At 42.5% G+C, this 20670-nt stretch overlaps 1 protein-coding gene across 6 annotated transcripts in view; it reads right to left on the bottom strand.

Moving 5' to 3' along the window:
• Positions 1-20670, bottom strand: part of ANO3 (anoctamin 3) — a 347490-nt gene that overhangs the window by 183392 nt on the left and 143428 nt on the right. For all 6 annotated transcript variants that reach the window (XM_083164196.1, XM_083164191.1, XM_083164192.1 and 3 more), the window contains exons 3-4: positions 1730-1854; positions 658-717 (exon numbers count right to left, since the gene is read on the bottom strand). In XM_083164196.1, the coding sequence (XP_083020322.1) occupies positions 658-717; positions 1730-1854 (185 nt within the window). The remainder of the gene's footprint in view (positions 1-657; positions 718-1729; positions 1855-20670) is intronic.

Genomic DNA, 20670 nt, shown 5'->3' with positions numbered 1-20670 from the left:
ACCTGTATACTACCCCCTGCCTGCATACTACACCCTGCCTACACACCACCCCCTGCCTGCACACCACCCCCTGCCGACACACCACCCCCTGCCTGCACACCACCCCCTGCCTGCACACCACCCCCTGCCTGCACACCACCCCCTGCCTGCATACCACCCCCTGCCTGCACACCACCCCTGCCTGCACACCACCCCTTGCCGACACACCACCCCCTGCCTGCACACCACCCCCTGCCTGCACATAGTACCACCTCCTCCTTGCATTTACGAATGCTAAAACTGTGATGCGATCATAGTTCTTTATGAACATCGTGACCATCAGTCCTTGGGCTGAGTAAGTCTGACCTTCCACAGGCTTGCAGTCACAGGGACATCGCATTGCAACGGAAACTGCTTACGCGACAAAGTCTTTGGCCTTGCTAGCCAGAAAATTGAGGTGACACACCCCCATTGTCCTCTGCCCCAATCCCTTCACGCTTCTTTGCCTTTAAATTAGGCAGAAGCATTCGCATTTGTGAGATGCAGTTGCAGGACCCATTCTGTTAATCAGGAAGCTGCAGGTGGGATTGTGTTGCGTATGTAATGCATCTGAATGGACCCCTTAATTAGCAGACAGAACTTAAATAATACATCATATTATAAAAAAGGCATTCATACTGTGTGAGCTGGAAATCTCTCGAAGATTTGTTTTTCCTTGATCAGCGAGTCTTCTTTACACTGCGAGAGATCATGCCATGATTAGTAAAGCGAAATGATTTACATTGGCTATAATATACAGTAATATACAATAGACACTGTCTGCTGCAAAAAAAAATAAAAAATCGGGTATGGGTAAAAACCGGACCAGGACAAGACCCCCGGGCCACCGGACCACACATCGAAATCTGCAGTCCGGAGCCTGTAGTGTCCGGTCCGGGGGGTGTCCGGTCCGGGGGTGTCCTGTCCAGGGGAGCTATCTGAGACAGCTGTCACCAGGGAGAGGAGGAGAATAAAGCCTCCCTGTATGGTCCGGCCATGTAGCAAAAACCGGACCAGGCCAAGACCCCCGGACCACACATCAAAATCTGCAGTCCGGAGCTTGTAGTGTCCGGTCCGGGGGGGGGGGTGTCCGGTCCGGGGGTGTCCTGTCCAGGGGAGCTATCTGTGACAGCTGTCACCAGGGAGAGGAGGAGAATAAAGCCTCCCTGTATGGTCCAGCCATGTAGCAAAAACCGGACCACACGGGGAGGCTGTAATCTCCCCTTCCCTGTGTCCCTGATGATAGCTATCACAGCGACCCCCCCCCAGACAAGACACCCCCGGAAGGGACACCCCGGGCCGGACAATACAAGCTCCGGACTGCAGATTTTGATGTCCGGTCCGGTGTTTAGTCCGGGTCCGGTTTTTACATAGTCCCAAAAAAATCACCTCTCAAGAGACTTATATGAGAGTATAACAAGCAACGGGAACGTTGCAAAGAAAGATGAGGGCTCTTATGTCAGGTATAAATCACCAGTCTCACGGCCTTAAGGAAAGCTATAAGACTCTATTAAAAGTTTAGAATAACTTAATATGTTTTTTACGCCCCAATGCCTTTAAATAATGTTGTGTCTATTGAATGAGTTGCCCAGGGCTTATCAACTCTCTAGAAGTACAATGTGAGGTAATTGATTGTTGCCTGGACAGAACGTGTATACAGCGTGTAATACTTTCACAGAAATATCGATTGGGGACGGCGATTCTGGATTACCTTTTGAGATTTCCGTGAGGTTTGTTTTTGTCTGTCAAGTTTGTGCTGAATGAGCAGAGATTGATCGTTGCGGCAATCGTAGGATCCATGTTCTGACTCGTCGGTGTAAACGTCCTTTGTGGAATCTGAATGGGGAACACAAGTGATTATTACACGACTGTTTCTGGGAAATGTATATAAATGTTATGTATTTAAAGTTTCCCTTAATGGATATGAAAGCGGATATCAAAATGTAACATCACAGATAGAATTAAATTTTCACTGCCCAAAAAACCTACAGTACCTGCAGTACCAGGATACATAGGTTATCCTGGCGTATAGGGTGCTGGTCATAACCTCGGCATACCGATAGTGAAAATGCTGACAGGGGCTCGGAAGGCCCCTTAACCCTCACCATCCTCCCTTCCCCTTCTAGCAGTCTAACTCTCCCCCCCCCACACAAACACACACACACACACACATCCTGACCCTTAACCTCCCCCACTAGTGCCTAACCACGCTGCCTAAACCTAACCCCCCCCTTTTCCACAGCCTAACCTTCCCCTCCCTGCGCCTAACCCTAAGTCCTCCCACTAGTGTCTTAACCTAACCCCCCATTCCCCAGGTGCCTGCGAGCTAGCCCTGCATACTTAACGACTGGGATCCCAGATGTCATCATTTTGGTGATAAGATCCTCATTTATTCAGAGTTCCGGCACCAGTACAGTGAGGGCAGTCGGGATGCTGGCATCAGTATGCTGAACGCCGACATCCTGACCACTGGTATGTTATCCGCACATCGCAGTACCTTGGTGGCATCTACAGTACAGTCTCATTTCTGTTCTCTAATTATATTTAAACTAGAGGTGTGCGGGTTTGGTTTTTCTCGGATTTACTTGATTTCTTAAATCCGGATCTTATTGGCTATCTTATCCAAAACATGTGACAGCCGATAGCCAATAATATCCAGATTTAAGAACTGAGTAAATCCAAGTAAAACCAAACTCGCACAGTAAAAACTTTAAACCAGTAACAAGTGCATTAGCTGCGTTCTTTTCTCATAGTAGCGTTATGATGTCATAGTTTTATACATACATAATGCTTCGCAATAGTAACGATAAAAAAGTGAAACAAATCTCGGCCCTCCACCAGAGCCCACAACCTGGGAGGAGGTGAGGGAGAGTACCATTGGTCCTGATGAAGCTGGTGGCGACACGCGCGTTGACCAGACACACTTAGTGTGTGAAATATCCCCATGTCCCTTTCCCCCATGAAATGTATTTTGATTGATGTATAGGGCGTTACAGTATCCACTCACAGAGGGCGCATCTGATAGGAGCTGTGGGGTCAGAACCTGACCACGGTCTCCCAAGACTCAGATGTGATTACAGCACGCCAGTGCAAATAAAGCACCCGGCCGGTGCGTCCCTCTGTTAGGTGCAGTGTCAAGTGACGGAGCGCGACACGGGTCTGCGAGTTGGAGAATCACAGCCTCACCACTGACTGTGATCTCCCCACAGACACCGACGCACTACCAGCACAGCCGGGAACAGTGGCATACGTACAAGCCACTTTCCCTGCGGAGAGGAACCAAACAAACGGCGGAGAACACTAACAGCCGATTTGTGTTCCCAATATCAGATCTAACGGGTACACTTTAGATGTGAAATACGGCACGTATACTACCAGCCAGCCCCGTAGTCTGTTATTATTTAAGACTGTGCTACAAACTGCGCAATATCTGTGCAGATACTAGGTGGCAACCCTTTTTTTGATGTTTAAAAGGACCAAACAGACATATTTACTTTGCTGTCCTAATTTATCTGCACAGTCCTTGGGAGCAATCTGTGTTATAAACTAATATTAAACAAAAGTAACTTAATTAAGTGAAAATTGTAACAGATTTGTTCATTTCATGAGTGGGTACACACTGTTAGATATACAGCAACACGCACATAATCTAGCAATTACACTGGGAACAGGACATTGGGGTTCAATTTGAGAGGATCTATATCCCCTTTTTTAAAAACACTTTGTTTCTTCCTCTTTGCCTCCTTGGTAATTGTTTTTATGGAATGGGATCATTCGTCAGACTGCATTTAGGTCTACAGTCATTAGTTCGACCCCACTAGGTCGACTGGCAGGAAGGTCGACCTGACTTAAGGTCGACATGGGCCAAGTTCGACATGACTTAAGGTCGAATTTGCATAAAGGTCGACATGAGGAAGGTCGACTGGTCATAAGGTCGACATGGGTTTTTCACTGTTTTTTGATCCGAATGTCGACACAGTCGACATGGACACAGTTGGCAATGAGAATCGGACCCTCGCATCGCTCACTTCGCTCGCTATGCTTCGGGCACCGTGCCTCGCTGCGCTCGGCACACTATTTTATTCTCCCACCACGCCCTAGTGGATGGTAGGGCATGAAATACCGCCTGTCGGCTCAAAAAACAGTGAAAAACCCATGTCGACCTTATGACCAGTCGACCTTCCTCATGTCGACCTTTATGCAAATTCGACCTTAAGTCATGTCGACCTTGGCCCATGTCGACCTTAAGTCAGGTCGACCTTCCTGCCAGTCGACCTAGTGGGGTCGACCTAATGACTGTAGACCTAACTTCATTCTAATAGATGACCGCATCCCGTTTTTATATGTCGCAAATCTTTAAATAAACAATTAAAGGTTACATTTTATTAATTTTTCTTGTCCTAACATTGCGTCACGCACATAACAGTCTTTCTTCTCTTCCTTTGTTATTGCTCAAATTACTGTTGAAGTGACAGCACACCCCACATAATAAAGTCTATGAATATTGATTGAAACAAGGGGTTACCTTATAAACACTGCCAGTGCGATTGTTCACCCCCCCCCCCCCTCTTTTTGTTCCAGTATGCCTATTATACTTACCCCAGCAGTCACCCCACTACTACATTCACATGCCATTATGCCTCAGTTGTCTTACTGTTTTTATATATATGACCCTTCCCTCTCCCCTCTTATTTTACTCTTACCCCCAGATTCAGTTTTTCCCCATTCTATGTTTATTTTTTGTTTTTGTTTTATTGTTTTTTTTTTCTGCTCCTTTTTGTGTCTTATCTTTATATAATGTTCCTAAAAATAGAGAGATGTAAAGTGTCTGTCTGCTGATATCATTGTACTCACCTGTCCTGATCTCTCTTTTTGAATAAATAAAGAGTTTAAAAAAAAAGTGAAACAAATTGTCTTAATAACTCTTTTCTTTAACCTTTACATGTGTTTTGTTTTATTTTAATACTGCACAATTCTCCTTTGTAATGAATACTGCAGCTATTGGTACCTACTGTACATGATTTACCTAAGGGACCATATTCCATTATTATCCCTATGATGTGAGAGATATCGTGGCACACCGTGACCACAGCCTCTAAGCACTCAGCCAGGGAATCCTGACTACACACCTGGGGATGCAGTTGGAAAATACCTCCCATGCCTCACAGTCCCCAGAGTGCAATCAGGCATGGCAAGCCTCATTAACACCTATACTATTGTGGACACAAGCCTGCTCCTGTTCTCAGGCAACACTGCAAAGAAAGCTGAAATAATGTCTGGTTTAAAGAAAACTAATACAGAGAAAAGCATATTCAAAGAAGGGTTTATTCTAGTAATACTAGTACAGTACCTGTATTCCATATTGCACAGATATGATTCTATGATGACCTTTTTATTTCCAACTCCCTCCATCTCCTAGCCATTACTGAAAACCGGATCACCCCCTCTGACACCACTTCTCCTGCTGCGCTCTCTGTTGGGGATCTCACATACCAGATGGCCGCCATGGTGGTGGGGTTGGAGTCCTACTACCCTCTAGTTACTCCTTCCAACTCATGCCCCCAGAACAATCTCTTACATTCTCTGAATTTGAAGTCCATGCTATACGCTTCACTTCCTTTCTTCTGATATTCCTTCTATTATCTTAGGTTACCTCAACATTCCAACAGAAACCTCTGCCTCAAAACCCCTTAACCTGACATCTTCACTTGGTCTCTACCAGTGGACCTCCTCACTTGATCTGGTCTTCACCTACAATTGTGATATTTTTGATTTCTCTAACCTCCCATTCCCCTTGTCTGACCATCACCTTCTCTCTTTGAACTTTGTCTCTCTGCTTCTCCAAAACTACAATCACCAAGCATAACATCGTGGCTATTGAAACCACCTCCCTATCAACCCTCTTTGACTCGCTTCTCTCTCCTTTTCTCTCTCTCTCATGTTCTGAACAAGCCACTTCCCTATATAAACGCTTCCCTTACTTCTGCTCTTGACCAACCACTATTCACCCTCCCAAACAAACACCTCAACCATGGCACACCAAATGCACCAGATACCTGCAAAAATGCTCAGGTACTGCTGAACGACATTGGAGGAAATCACGCTCCAAGGCACAATTCCTCCATTTCAAACCTATGCTTTCATTGCTCAGTGCTGCCCTTTCCATTGCTAAACAGTCATTCTTCAATAACCCCATCTCCTCCCAGTCTAAAAACCCCAGCACCTCTTTGCCACTGTCAACTCCCTCCTCTGCCCAACTCCTCCTCCCCTCCTCATTTTCTGCTCTTCAATTTGTCACTTACTTTACATCCAAAATTACCTCCATACATCAGGACATCACAACCTACTAGACCACCTGCAACCTACTGCTCCTCTACCTCACAATCCCTCCTCCTCCACCTTGCCAACTCTGACATACTTTTATGTATCTGGTGAGAAAGTCATGGGCCTCATCCTTCCCTCTCCCCTAACCACCTAAACATCTGACCCTATCCCCTCCTGCCTCCACCCCTTCCTCTCTTCTTCTGCCTGTACTTATCTTGCCCACTTCTTCAATCTATCCCTCTCATCGGGTACTGTACCCTCTGTCTTCAAGCATACTCTTGTCTCTCCTATCTATATAAAAACCTACCCTTGATCCTAATTCTCTCGCTAACTAATGACTTATTCCTCTCCTATCTTTTGCCTGCAAATTCCTTGAATTCCTTACTGCCTTTCTTTCCTCCTATTTCCTGCTTAATCTATTCCAGTCTGGTTTCCGTCCTCTCCATGATACTGCTCTCACTAAAGTCTGCAACGATCTTCATGCTGCCATATCTACCTCTATGACCGCTCCTTCTCTGTCTTTTGTCATGACTTCACCTCCCCTGCACTTCCACTGTCAGTAAGTGCCCCCCAAGGCTCTGTTCTTGGTCCTCTCTCTCTCTCTCTATACGTCATCTCTAGGTGAGTTTATTTGCTCATTCAACTTCCAATGTCACCTCTATACTGATGATACTCAAATCTACCTCTCCTCTCCTGACCTCTCCTCTCCTGACCTCTATTCTGATCTCCACACTCGTATTTCCAGCTGTCTCTCCGCTATCTGTTCTCGGGGGTGCACCACTGACCATCACACTTCTTAAAGCTACAGCCCCGTGCATAGGCTGGTAGGTGATGCTAGATAAGATTATTTATCGTCAATTATAGTCAGTTTTTTTCCCCAATCTTCCTATCTCTTCAAACCAATTATTCCCAATTCTTAGTGCAGGCTCCTCCCACCCAACTCCTTCTTTAGCTCTTCTTGGATGTCCCAGTGCTTTCTTAATCTAAACATGTCAATGACTGAGCTGATCATCTTCCCGCCCTTCCACATAACCTCACCTCCCACAATCTCACTATCTATTGATGGAACCACAATCTCCTCTAGCCACCATCTCTGCTGCCTTGGCATTATTCTTGATTCCTCTCTCTCCTTTAAACCACACATTCAGCATCTCTCACAGTCCTGTCTTTTCCACCTCAAAAATATTTCCACAATCAGAGCCCATCTCACCCAGGATGCTACAATGACTCCCATCCACTAATTAGTCATATTCAGATTGGACTACTGTAATCTCCTACTTTCTGGCCTCCCTGTAAAACACCTCTCTCCGCTACAATCTATCCTCAGTGCAGCCTGGCTCATCTTCCTCTCCAAACGTACTATGTCCACCTCCCCTCTCTTACAAGCCCTGCACTGGCTCCGCTTTCCCTTCACACAACAATTCAAGCTCCTCACACTCACTGACAAAGCCATCACCCATTCCTCTCCCACCTACATATTTGGCATTGTCTCTCTTTACACTCCCACCTGCCCTCTCCACTCCACAAATGCATGTCACCTCTCCTGCAAACTGGTTACTTCCTCTCAATCCACCCTCCAGGATTTTGGCTGCTGTGCTCCATATGTCTGGAATTTTCTAACCCTCCTTATCAAATTTGCCACCTCCCTACAAAACCTTAAATGGGCTCTCAAGACCCACCTCTTAATTAAGTCTAAAATTTCTCATCCTAACCCTATGTTTTTGCTCACTTCTACCCCTGCAGTGCCCACTGCTGCAACTGTCTTTTATTTCCCATGTACTTGTCCTAATTTGCATTTGTGCTGTAATCACTATTTTCCTGTTTTGTTCTTTTTCTCATCTACGTATTGTCAGGCCCTGCGGAACCCTTGTATTGTGTTCTCCTACTCACGTCACTACTCTCTGTACCCACTGTTACCAACGATGAGTTGTATCAAGCCTTGGAGTGACATAAAGTAGTGAATTGCACAGTCCAAGTGCTTGATGACATCATCAGCTGCAGAAAATCGAAGCATTGAGCTGAGGGAGGCAGGCTGCAATGAGGTCATCTATAGTGCCAAATCCCACCGCAGCACCCATCTGCTGACCAAGCTAATGGAGGGAACAGTATAATGCCAAATCCCACCGCGGCACCCATCTGCTGACCAAGCTAATGGAGGGAACAGTATAATGCCATATCCCACCGCAGCACCCATCTGCTGACCAAGCTAATGGAGGGAACAGTATAATGCCAGATCCCACCACAGCACCCATCTGCTGGCCAAGCTAATGGAGGGAACAGTATAATGCCATATCCCACCGCAGCACCCATCTGCTGACCAAGCTAATGGAGGGAACAGTATAATGCCGAATCCCACCGCAGCACCCATCTGCTGACCAAGCTAATGGAGGGAACAGTATAATGCGGAATCCCACCGCAGCACCCATCTGCTGACCAAGCTAATGGAGGGAACAGTATAATGCCAAATCCCACCGCAGCACCCATCTGCTGACCAAGCTAATGGAGGGAACAGTATAATGCCGAATCCCACCGCAGCACCCATCTGCTGACCAAGCTAATGGAGGGAACAGTATAATGCCATATCCCACCGCAGCACCCATCTGCTGACCAAGCTAATGGAGGGAACAGTATAATGCCGAATCCCACCGCAGCACCCATCTGCTGACCAAGCTAATGGTGGGAACAGTATAATGCCGAATCCCACCGCAGCACCCATCTGCTGACCAAGCTAATGGAGGGAACAGTATAATGCCATATCCCACCGCAGCACCCATCTCCTGACCAAGCTAATGGAGGAAACAGTATAATGCCAAATCCCACCGCAGCACCCATCTGCTGACCAAGCTAATGGAGGGAACAGTATAATGCCAGATCCCACCGCAGCACCCATCTGCTGGCCAAGCTAATGGAGGGAACAGTATAATGCCATATCCCACCGCAGCACCCATCTGCTGACCAAGCTAATGGAGGGAACAGTATAATGCCGAATCCCACCGCAGCACCCATCTGCTGACCAAGCTAATGGAGGGAACAGTATAATGCCAAATCCCACCGCAGCACCCATCTGCTGACCAAGCTAATGGAGGGAACAGTATAATGCCAAATCCCACCGCGGCACCCATCTGCTGACCAAGCTAATGGAGGGAACAGTATAATGCCATATCCCACCGCAGCACCCATCTGCTGACCAAGCTAATGGAGGGAACAGTATAATGCCATATCCCACCGCAGCACCCATCTCCTGACCAAGCTAATGGAGGGAACAGTATAATGCCAAATCCCACCGCAGCACCCATCTGCTGACCAAACTAATGGAGGGAACAGTATAATGCCATATCCCACCGCAGCACCCATCTGCTGACCAAGCTAATGGAGGGAACAGTATAATGCCATATCCCACCGCAGCACCCATCTCCTGACCAAGCTAATGGAGGGAACAGTATAATGCCAAATCCCACCGCAGCACCCATCTGCTGACCAAGCTAATGGAGGGAACAGTATAATGCTGAATCCCACCGCAGCACCCATCTGCTGACCAAGCTAATGGAGGGAACAGTATAATGCCAAATCCCACCGCAGCACCCATCTGCTGACCAAGCTAATGGAGGGAACAGTATAATGCCGAATCCCACCGCAGCACCCATCTGCTGGCCAAGCTAATGGAGGGAACAGTATAATGCCATATCCCACCGCAGCACCCATCTGCTGACCAAGCTAATGGAGGGAACAGTATAATGCCGAATCCCACCGCAGCACCCATCTGCTGACCAAGCTAATGGAGGGAACAGTATAATGCCAAATCCCACCGCGGCACCCATCTGCTGACCAAGCTAATGGAGGGAACAGTATAATGCCAAATCCCACCGCGGCACCCATCTGCTGACCAAGCTAATGGAGGGAACAGTATAATGCCATATCCCACCGCAGCACCCATCTGCTGACCAAGCTAATGGAGGGAACAGTATAATGCCATATCCCACCGCAGCACCCATCTCCTGACCAAGCTAATGGAGGGAACAGTATAATGCCAAATCCCACCGCAGCACCCATCTGCTGACCAAACTAATGGAGGGAACAGTATAATGCCATATCCCACCGCAGCACCCATCTGCTGACCAAGCTAATGGAGGGAACAGTATAATGCCATATCCCACCGCAGCACCCATCTCCTGACCAAGCTAATGGAGGGTACAGTATAATGCCAAATCCCACCGCAGCACCCATCTGCTGACCAAGCTAATGGAGGGAACAGTATAATGCTGAATCCCACCGCAGCACCCATCTGCTGACCAAGCTAATGGAGGGAACAGTATAATGCCGAATCCCACCGCAGCACCCATCTGCTGACCAAGCTAATGGAGGGAACAGTATAATGCCATATCCCACCGCAGCACCCATCTGCTGACCAAGCTAATGGAGGGAACAGTATAATGCCGAATCCCACCGCAGCACCCATCTGCTGACCAAGCTAATGGAGTGAACAGTCGGTATTCTGACTGCTACCATTCCCACTGCAAGTCATCCGAATGCATCGCATGGTAGGGCTACTGAGTGGGGTTGTTGCAATTCCTATGCAGCATGTTAACAACTACTGTATTAAGGGCTGAAAAATGTACAGAACACAAAAGTGCACGGTCGCATGTCCTTTATATCGGTGACACAGAGCAGAATGAGAATTAGACACAATATTCATCTAGATCAAAACATTAGGTGCAACCGTGATACCTTTCCACAGTGGTGTAACTAGATACTTGTGGGCCCCATAGCAGCTGCACCCCCTGCACCTATGGTTACGCCCTTGCCTTTCCACTAAGGTGCCTTGGTCTCACATGCCAGTGGTAGTGTTTGTGACTAGCAGCGATTGTAGAAGGGGGAGAGTGAGAGATTCCCTACACAGAGCAGATACGTATACAGGTGTCCTTCTCTACTGCAGAACTGTGCACAGGTCAGAGTTCCTATTGAAAATATGAAAATGAGTACTGCTGGGTCCCCATTCTCTTAATCAGGTATATCTTAGATTCAGCAAGTACAACCCAAAATTTGATCGAGATCGGAAAATCTGGATTTTTTAAATGTTTGGTTTGGCAAATTCCTCTACCAATCACCAATGTCCACCGAGGAGGAATTAGCTGATTGGATCAGTGTCAGGAAGGTGAAAAATCTTGATGACTGTCCTGCGTCCCACCCGGGACTGGCAGTGTCCCTCAGTGGGGTGCGGAACAGTTGGGAGTCCCCTAGTCACAGCAGTGAATAAACACTGTGGGCATGGGCTCAGTGTCAATTCACAGGAGATGGAGGGACATGGGGCTTGACCAGGAGCTCACATCCTGGATTATTCACAGTTGGGAGGTATAGTATGATATTGTCTAGTATAGTATAGTATGATATTGTCTAGTATAGTATAGTATGATATTGTCTAGTATAGCATAGTATGATATTGTATAGTATAGTATGATATTGTCTAGTATAGTATAGTATGATATTGTCTAGTATAGTATAGTATGATATTGTCTAGTATAGTATAGAATGATATTGTCTAGTATAGTATAGTATGATATTGTATAGTATAGTATGATATTGTATAGTATAGTATAGTATGATATTGTATAGTATAGTATGATAATGTCTAGTATAGTATAGTATGATATTGTATAGTATAGTATGATATTGTCTAGTATATTATAGTATGATATTGTCTAGTATAGTATAGTATGATATTGTATAGTATAGTATAGTATGATATTGTATAGTATAGTATGATATTGTCTAGTATAGTATAGTATGATATTGTATAGTATAGTATGATATTGTCTAGTATAGTATAGTATGATATTGTCTAGTATAGTCTAGTATAGTATAGTATGATATTGTCTAGTATAGTATAGTATGATATTGTCTAGTATAGTATAGTATGATATTGTCTAGTATAGTATAGTATGATATTGTCTAGTATAGTATAGTATGATATTGTATAGTATAGTATAGTATGATATTGTATAGTATAGTATAGTATGATATTGTCTAGTATAGTATAGTATGATATTGTCTAGTATAGTATAGTATGATATTGTCTAGTATAGTATAGTATGATATTGTCTAGTATAGTATAGTATGATATTGTATAGTATAGTATAGTATGATATTGTCTACTATAGTATAGTATGATATTGTCTAGTATAGTATAGTATGATATTGTCTAGTATAGTATAGTATGATATTGTCTAGTATAGTACAGTATGATATTCAGGGCCGGCGCCACCACTAGGCAAATATAGGCATTTGCCTAGGGCGCCGGCCACTGGAGGGCATTCAGCCAATCAGCGTGCTGCCAGTGTTTTCACAACAGAAGCGCTTCCGCATAGCCCGGCGGATAGCGCTTGTTATTTCTAATGGACTGCAGGGACCCCCGCTGCATCCGCCGCCAGCTTTAAATACACAGCGCCGCAGGACAGGTACCCCCCTCCCCCGGCACCGGACAGCGCCGCAGGACAGGTACCCCCCTCCCCCGGCACCGGACAGCGCCGCAGGACAGGTACCCCCCCTCCCCCGGCACCCCCACCCCGACTCGCCTGGGGCGCTCCGGTGCCTTGCACCGGCCCTGATGATATTGTCTAGTATAGTATAGTATGATATTGTCTAGTATAGTATAGTATGATATTGTCTAGTATAGTATAGTATGATATTGTCTAGTATAGTATAGTATGATATTGTCTAGTATAGTATAGTATGATATTGTCTAGTATAGTATAGTATGATATTGTCTAGTATAGTATAGTATGATATTGTCTAGTATAGTATAGTATGCTATTGTCTAGTATAGTATAGTATAGTATAGTATAGTATGATATTGTATAGTATAGTATGATATTGTATAGTATAGTATAGTATGATATTGTATAGTATAGTATGATATTGTCTAGTATATTATAGTATGATATTGTCTAGTATAGTATAGTATGATATTGTATAGTATAGTATAGTACAGTATGATATTGTCTAGTATAGTATAGTATGATAATGTCTAGTATAGTATAGTATGATATTGTCTAGTATAGTATAGTATGATATTGTCTAGTATAGTATAGTATGATATTGTCTAGTATAGTATAGTATGATATTGTATAGTATAGTATGATATTGTCTAGTATAGTATAGTATGATATTGTCTAGTATAGTATAGTATGATATTGTCTAGTATAGTATAGTATGATAATGTCTAGTATAGTATAGTATGATATTGTCTAGTATAGTATAGTATGATATTGTCTAGTATAGTATAGTATGATATTGTCTAGTATAGTATAGTATGATAATGTCTAGTATAGTATAGTATGATATTGTCTAGTATAGTATAGTATGATATTGTCTAGTATAGTATAGTATGATATTGTCTAGTATAGTACAGTATGATATTGTCTAGTATAGTATAGTATGATATTGTCTAGTATAGTATAGTATAGTATAGTATAGTATGATATTGTCTAGTATAGTATAGTATGATATTGTCTAGTATAGTATAGTATGATATTGTCTAGTATAGTATAGTATGATATTGTCTAGTATAGTATAGTATGATATTGTCTAGTATAGTACAGTATGATAATGTCTAGTATAGTATAGTATGATATTGTCTAGTATAGTATAGTATAGTATAGTATAGTATGATATTGTCTAGTATAGTATAGTATGATATTGTCTAGTATAGTATAGTATAGGATAGTATGATATTGTCTAGTATAGTATAGTATAGTATGATATTGTCTAGTATAGTATAGTATGATATTGTCTAGTATAGTATAGTATGATATTGTATAGTATAGTATGATATTGTCTAGTATAGTATGATATTGTAGTATGATATTGTCTAGTATAGTATAGTATGATATTGTCTAGTATAGTATAGTATGATATTGTCTAGTATAGTATAGTATGATATTGTCTAGTATAGTATAGTATGATATTGTATAGTATAGTATGATATTGTCTAGTATAGTATGATATTGTAGTATGATATTGTCTAGTATAGTATAGTATGATATTGTCTAGTATAGTATGATATTGTAGTATGATATTGTCTAGTATAGTATAGTATGATATTGTCTGGTCCCGCAAATCGCGGGAGGGGGGGGTCGCGGGGGGGCCCGCGAATCGCGGGAGGGGGGGTCGCGGGGGGTCCCGCGAATCGCGGGAGGGGGGTCGCGGGGGTCCTGGCAGAGGGTAGGGATGTGCAGGAGTAATGGTGGATGGTGGCTGTGGAGTAATGGTGGATGGTGGGCGTGTACTGTAGCCCTGGCTGGGCGGGGGGAGGTGATGTCAAGGGGGTGGAACGTTAGACACATGAAAGTGAAACTGTTCTACACAGGAACGTTCTCCACAGGGGTTGAGTGACAGATCTGGCTAAATATATATATATATATATATATATATATATCCATACACATACATATATAGATCGTATAGGCACCATGAATTCAATCGAATTCATGATACAGAAGACGGAAATAAAGTAAAATTAATGTGGATTGCTATTAATAAATGTAAATATTTAATTATAGAGTGAAAAGCGAACTGAATTACTGCATTCACTATCACTGCAATCATAAATAGCTTATCGCATTATTGCTCGTTACATGTACTGTACAGTAATTACTGTTGAGTTCAAATAGTCAAATTTAATTAGGGAGCTGCAAATCTAACATTGTAATCGACATAATCTCGTTGACATGGAATTAACACAAGAATGAGTTTAATAAAGGATTCAAGGGAAATGACACACAGTGATCTTTTGTACTGTGGCATTAAACAAAACCAAATATTCACTGTAGAGCCGTGTATAATTATATAGGAAAAGAAAACAGTATTATTCTACAATTAGGTTTGTATCAGAAATAAAACATGATTATGCTGGCTAACAACATGTAGTAGATATATATTTAATCAGATTGCATTTCTGACCTACATCATCCTACTGCCCATAGCCAAGAACGTAACACACTACTTAAGTTATCTGCCCAGAGCTACTTTACACTAGGAACTAGCACTGTGCCTAAGGTGGCCAATCCGAGGATCAGGATCGTCGGGATCCTGGAATTTGGCGGGATTTGAATCCCGGGATTGGAAAATCGAATCCCGGGATTTTGGGATTAGACTGCGCATGCAGTCTAATGCCGGGCAGTGTCTGTACCCGTCCCGGCTGTGCGGCTCTGCTGGCTGCACCCCCATACTGCCGCTATACAGCTTCCAGCCTAACTGCTGGGGAATCCCGGACCCTCTGCCGCTCCCTCACAACCGCAACACCGCTGTTGTTCAATCCCGGGATTGAGCATTTTTCAATCCCAAATCCCGGGATAAAAAAAATGCCCCGGGATTGACATCCCTAACTGTTGCTATAGTCAGCCAGGAACTAGTACTGTGCCTGTAATGAGCCAGGAACTATCACTATGCCTGTAGTCAGCCCATACTTGCCTACTTTTGAAAACTAGTTTCAGGGACATTATAGTTGGTAATAGAATTTTGCAACGCGCCTCATTGATGAGGTGTGTCATGCTCCTCCAAAAAGGTGTGTCTAGTTCCATATATTGAAAATAGTGTATGGGGGGTGAGTGGTGCGCTATCAACAGCTGCTGGCACTGGGTTGTCAGACCCAAAAACAATGTGGTAAAAAAGAAGAAATGTGCCAGCGCTGGCTGAATAATTATGAAGACCAGACGGTATCTCAAAATTATTACAAATTTAATTATACATATAAAAACATGAAATAACAAAAATTATAAAAAAAACAATGTATAATAGTTAAAAAGAGAGAGCACAAGATGCTTGACTGATATATGCGGAGCTCCACTAATGTGGAATGAAAAATTGAGAGTTGATATTACCATCTGTAGTTGGCTGGTGTGGATGACAGCAGCAATACAAGTGATGTTGCAGTCCCGGTTGATATAGTTCCCTGTGAGGGGATGGGGGTATTACTCCCTATTTGGCGTCTTCTCCTTTTAATGTGGATCTTTTAGGAACTAAGCTGAAGTCCCATGCAAGTTTTTGTAATCCAATAGAAGAATGTGGAGATGATGGACGTCTGTGGGAGAAAGGGCATCACTTGGGCAGATGGATATGAAGAAATAATGCAGCTCAACGCGTTTCCCCGGATGTTTGCTGTCCGGCTTCCTCAGGAGCAAGTGTGTAGAGTGAGGTCTGGGCTCAGTTTAAGTAGCAGTGAGCTAATTGCTCATTAATTGCATCTGTGCATCAGTGCTCAGGTGAAAATACATGGTAATACAAATATATAATAAAATAAACATCGAATGAAAATCAAATGAGAACCGTCTGGATAAAAACAATGGACTAATGTTATAGGAGGCAGTATAACAAAAGATATAGAGCTTTAAACAGTATTTTCGCAATCATACGGAATAATTTACCCTTTGACCTGTTAGGTCACATGGTACATAGCACAATAATTGGGAATCAAGATGTGAATACATCGTTATAATGTAGTGCTTACTTGTGGGGAGTATTTGTCCAGGCGCCTGTGCTGGTAAGGGTGCGTCCGAGACCCCCGCCCGCCGCCGATTGCCGGTATCAGCGAAACGGGAGGAAAGGTCCACGGACGCAACCCCGCCAGCGTCTGTCATGTTGCTAGGTGACGGCGCACACATGACGCGACTATAGTGACGCGCCATGCTGCGCCGCCCAGCAGCAAAGCCTACGTCCGTATGTCGTCCATCAGGGACAGGACGGCCGCCGTAAGCCCGATGACGTGGGGTATACATACGTGCGGTCCATCGGTCCCTAGGCAACGCACTGAGACGCAAGCTGTGGCGCTACAGCGCCACCCTGACAGATACATCCACCACGAGGGATTTCAGGCGCATAGACAAAGTGGCTCCCAATGGTTAAAAAGGCAGAGGAGGGATTGAGGATAACAATAATATAATAACAGGCAATTACTAAATATGAAGAGCAAGTTGAGTGTACTTAGAATAAAGGACAATCGGGGATTGATAGCAAACCATAAATATCAATATAAACTATAAAGTATAAAGAACATACATCTCTATTATTATCAGGAAAAATATATAGATATATATCTCATTCTCTATACTTTTATCACTATAGAGAAAATATCCATAGTGAATGCAATATTGAGACAAAAATATATTTTATCGGATATTCCGATATATGGAGTATTTATAGAATAATGTAGGATCAAGAAAATACGTATTTGTCAAAGTAAAACAAGTAATAATAATTATGAAAATAAATATATATGTAAAAATAAATGTAGAAATAAAAATAAAAATGAATATAAATAAATGAATATAAAAATGATAATAAATCTACACATTAAAAGGGATATAACATGTTCTAAAGCAATACCAACAGATAAAGAGAAATGAAAATGATTTTTTATTATTACTTATTATTATTTTTAGAGGACAGAATTGAGTTCTATTGTTTCGTTTAATCCTTCTGGGTGTAAAGAGTTGAATTTTAGGGTCCAATAGACCTCTCTTTTGCACAATAGATTATATCTGTCACCACCACGTGCTGTAGATGTTATATGTTCGAGACCTATAATTTGTAGACAGGTAGGATCAGATGCATGATTTGTTTTGTAATGACGAGATAGACTATGCAACATGTAACCTTTTATGATATTTCTCCTGTGTTCCATAAATCTTGTGCGTAGATTGCGAGTTGTTCTGCCAATATAAGACAGATTGCAACTACATTTTATAAGATAAATCATATAAGAAGAATCACAGTTCATGAAACTTTTGAATATTAGTGGAGGTTCTGACAGAGAAATACTCACAGGAGTTTTGTTTTTGGGAACATGATTGCACATGGTGCACTTATTTTTTCCACATTTAAAAAAACCTTTGGGTTTATTGGGGAGCCATGATAGATGTTCCTCTGTTTTTGTATTGATATCAACTTTATTTTTGGATAGATGACTAGGGGCTAATAAGGTTTTTAATGTTTTGTTTTTTTTTATAAACGACAATAGGTTTTTTTGGGATGATATTGGACAATATTTTGTCCTGTAATAATACTCTGTAGTTACGACATACTATTTTTTTGATATCTTTGGCACAACTGTTAAATTTGCTGATAAAGGCAATCTCTCTTCCCTCTTGTTTTATTTTATTTTTTGGAATTTTAGGTCTAAGTAATAAATTCCTATCCATTTCTAGGACCTGGTCAAAAGCAGTTTTGATAAGTTCTTCTGGATATTCTCTATCCCGAAAAGATGCAGATAGTGTTTGGGCCTGACTAATAAATTTATCAGTATTGGTGCAGTTGCGTCGTAAGCGCATAAATTGCCCCTTGGGGATGTTTGTTTTCCAAGGGGCATAATGTGCGCTTTTATAATGTATGTAAGAATTAGTATTCACAGGTTTGATGTAATTGGAGGTGATGATTTTTCCTTGGCAAATCTCAAAGGTGACGTCCAGAATAATAAGTAATAATAAAAAATCATTTTCATTTCTCTTTATCTGTTGGTATTGCTTTAGAACATGTTATATCCCTTTTAATGTGTAGATTTATTATCATTTTTATATTCATTTATTTATATTCATTTTTATTTTTATTTCTACATTTATTTTTACATATATATTTATTTTCATAATTATTATTACTTGTTTTACTTTGACAAATACGTATTTTCTTGATCCTACATTATTCTATAAATACTCCATATATCGGAATATCCGATAAAATATATTTTTGTCTCAATATTGCATTCACTATGGATATTTTCTCTATAGTGATAAAAGTATAGAGAATGAGATATATATCTATATATTTTTCCTGATAATAATAGAGATGTATGTTCTTTATACTTTATAGTTTATATTGATATTTATGGTTTGCTATCAATCCCCGATTGTCCTTTATTCTAAGTACACTCAACTTGCTCTTCATATTTAGTAATTGCCTGTTATTATATTATTGTTATCCTCAATCCCTCCTCTGCCTTTTTAACCATTGGGAGCCACTTTGTCTATGCGCCTGAAATCCCTCGTGGTGGATGTATCTGTCAGGGTGGCGCTGTAGCGCCACAGCTTGCGTCTCAGTGCGTTGCCTAGGGACCGATGGACCGCACGTATGTATACCCCACGTCATCGGGCTTACGGCGGCCGTCCTGTCCCTGATGGACGACATACGGACGTAGGCTTTGCTGCTGGGCGGCGCAGCATGGCGCGTCACTATAGTCGCGTCATGTGTGCGCCGTCACCTAGCAACATGACAGACGCTGGCGGGGTTGCGTCCGTGGACCTTTCCTCCCGTTTCGCTGATACCGGCAATCGGCGGCGGGCGGGGGTCTCGGACGCACCCTTACCAGCACAGGCGCCTGGACAAATACTCCCCACAAGTAAGCACTACATTATAACGATGTATTCACATCTTGATTCCCAATTATTGTGCTATGTACCATGTGACCTAACAGGTCAAAGGGTAAATTATTCCGTATGATTGCGAAAATACTGTTTAAAGCTCTATATCTTTTGTTATACTGCCTCCTATAACATTAGTCCATTGTTTTTATCCAGACGGTTCTCATTTGATTTTCATTCGATGTTTATTTTATTATATATTTGTATTACCATGTATTTTCACCTGAGCACTGATGCACAGATGCAATTAATGAGCAATTAGCTCACTGCTACTTAAACTGAGCCCAGACCTCACTCTACACACTTGCTCCTGAGGAAGCCGGACAGCAAACATCCGGGGAAACGCGTTGAGCTGCATTATTTCTTCATATCCATCTGCCCAAGTGATGCCCTTTCTCCCACAGACGTCCATCATCTCCACATTCTTCTATTGGATTACAAAAACTTGCATGGGACTTCAGCTTAGTTCCTAAAAGATCCACATTAAAAGGAGAAGACGCCAAATAGGGAGTAATACCCCCATCCCCTCACAGGGAACTATATCAACCGGGACTGCAACATCACTTGTATTGCTGCTGTCATCCACACCAGCCAACTACAGATGGTAATATCAACTCTCAATTTTTCATTCCACATTAGTGGAGCTCCGCATATATCAGTCAAGCATCTTGTGCTCTCTCTTTTTAACTATTCTACATTGTTTTTTTTATAATTTTTGTTATTTCATGTTTTTATATGTATAATTAAATTTGTAATAATTTTGAGATACCGTCTGGTCTTCATAATTATTCAGCCAGCGCTGGCACATTTCTTCTAGTTCCATATATGGTAAGAGATTGTGAACGTTACCTAGAAGCGTGGGTGTGCACTGCTACATCTGAGAGGAATCTTTTAAAATTACTTAGATCCAAATGTAAATGAGCCC

This window comes from Crinia signifera, chromosome 11 (assembly GCF_055691185.1).
Source record: "Crinia signifera chromosome 11, ASM5569118v1, whole genome shotgun sequence".
NCBI classification, from domain to species: Eukaryota; Metazoa; Chordata; class Amphibia; order Anura; family Myobatrachidae; genus Crinia; species Crinia signifera.
Note: the sequence above shows the minus strand (reverse complement) of the source record. Positions and strands in the feature narration are given on the sequence as shown.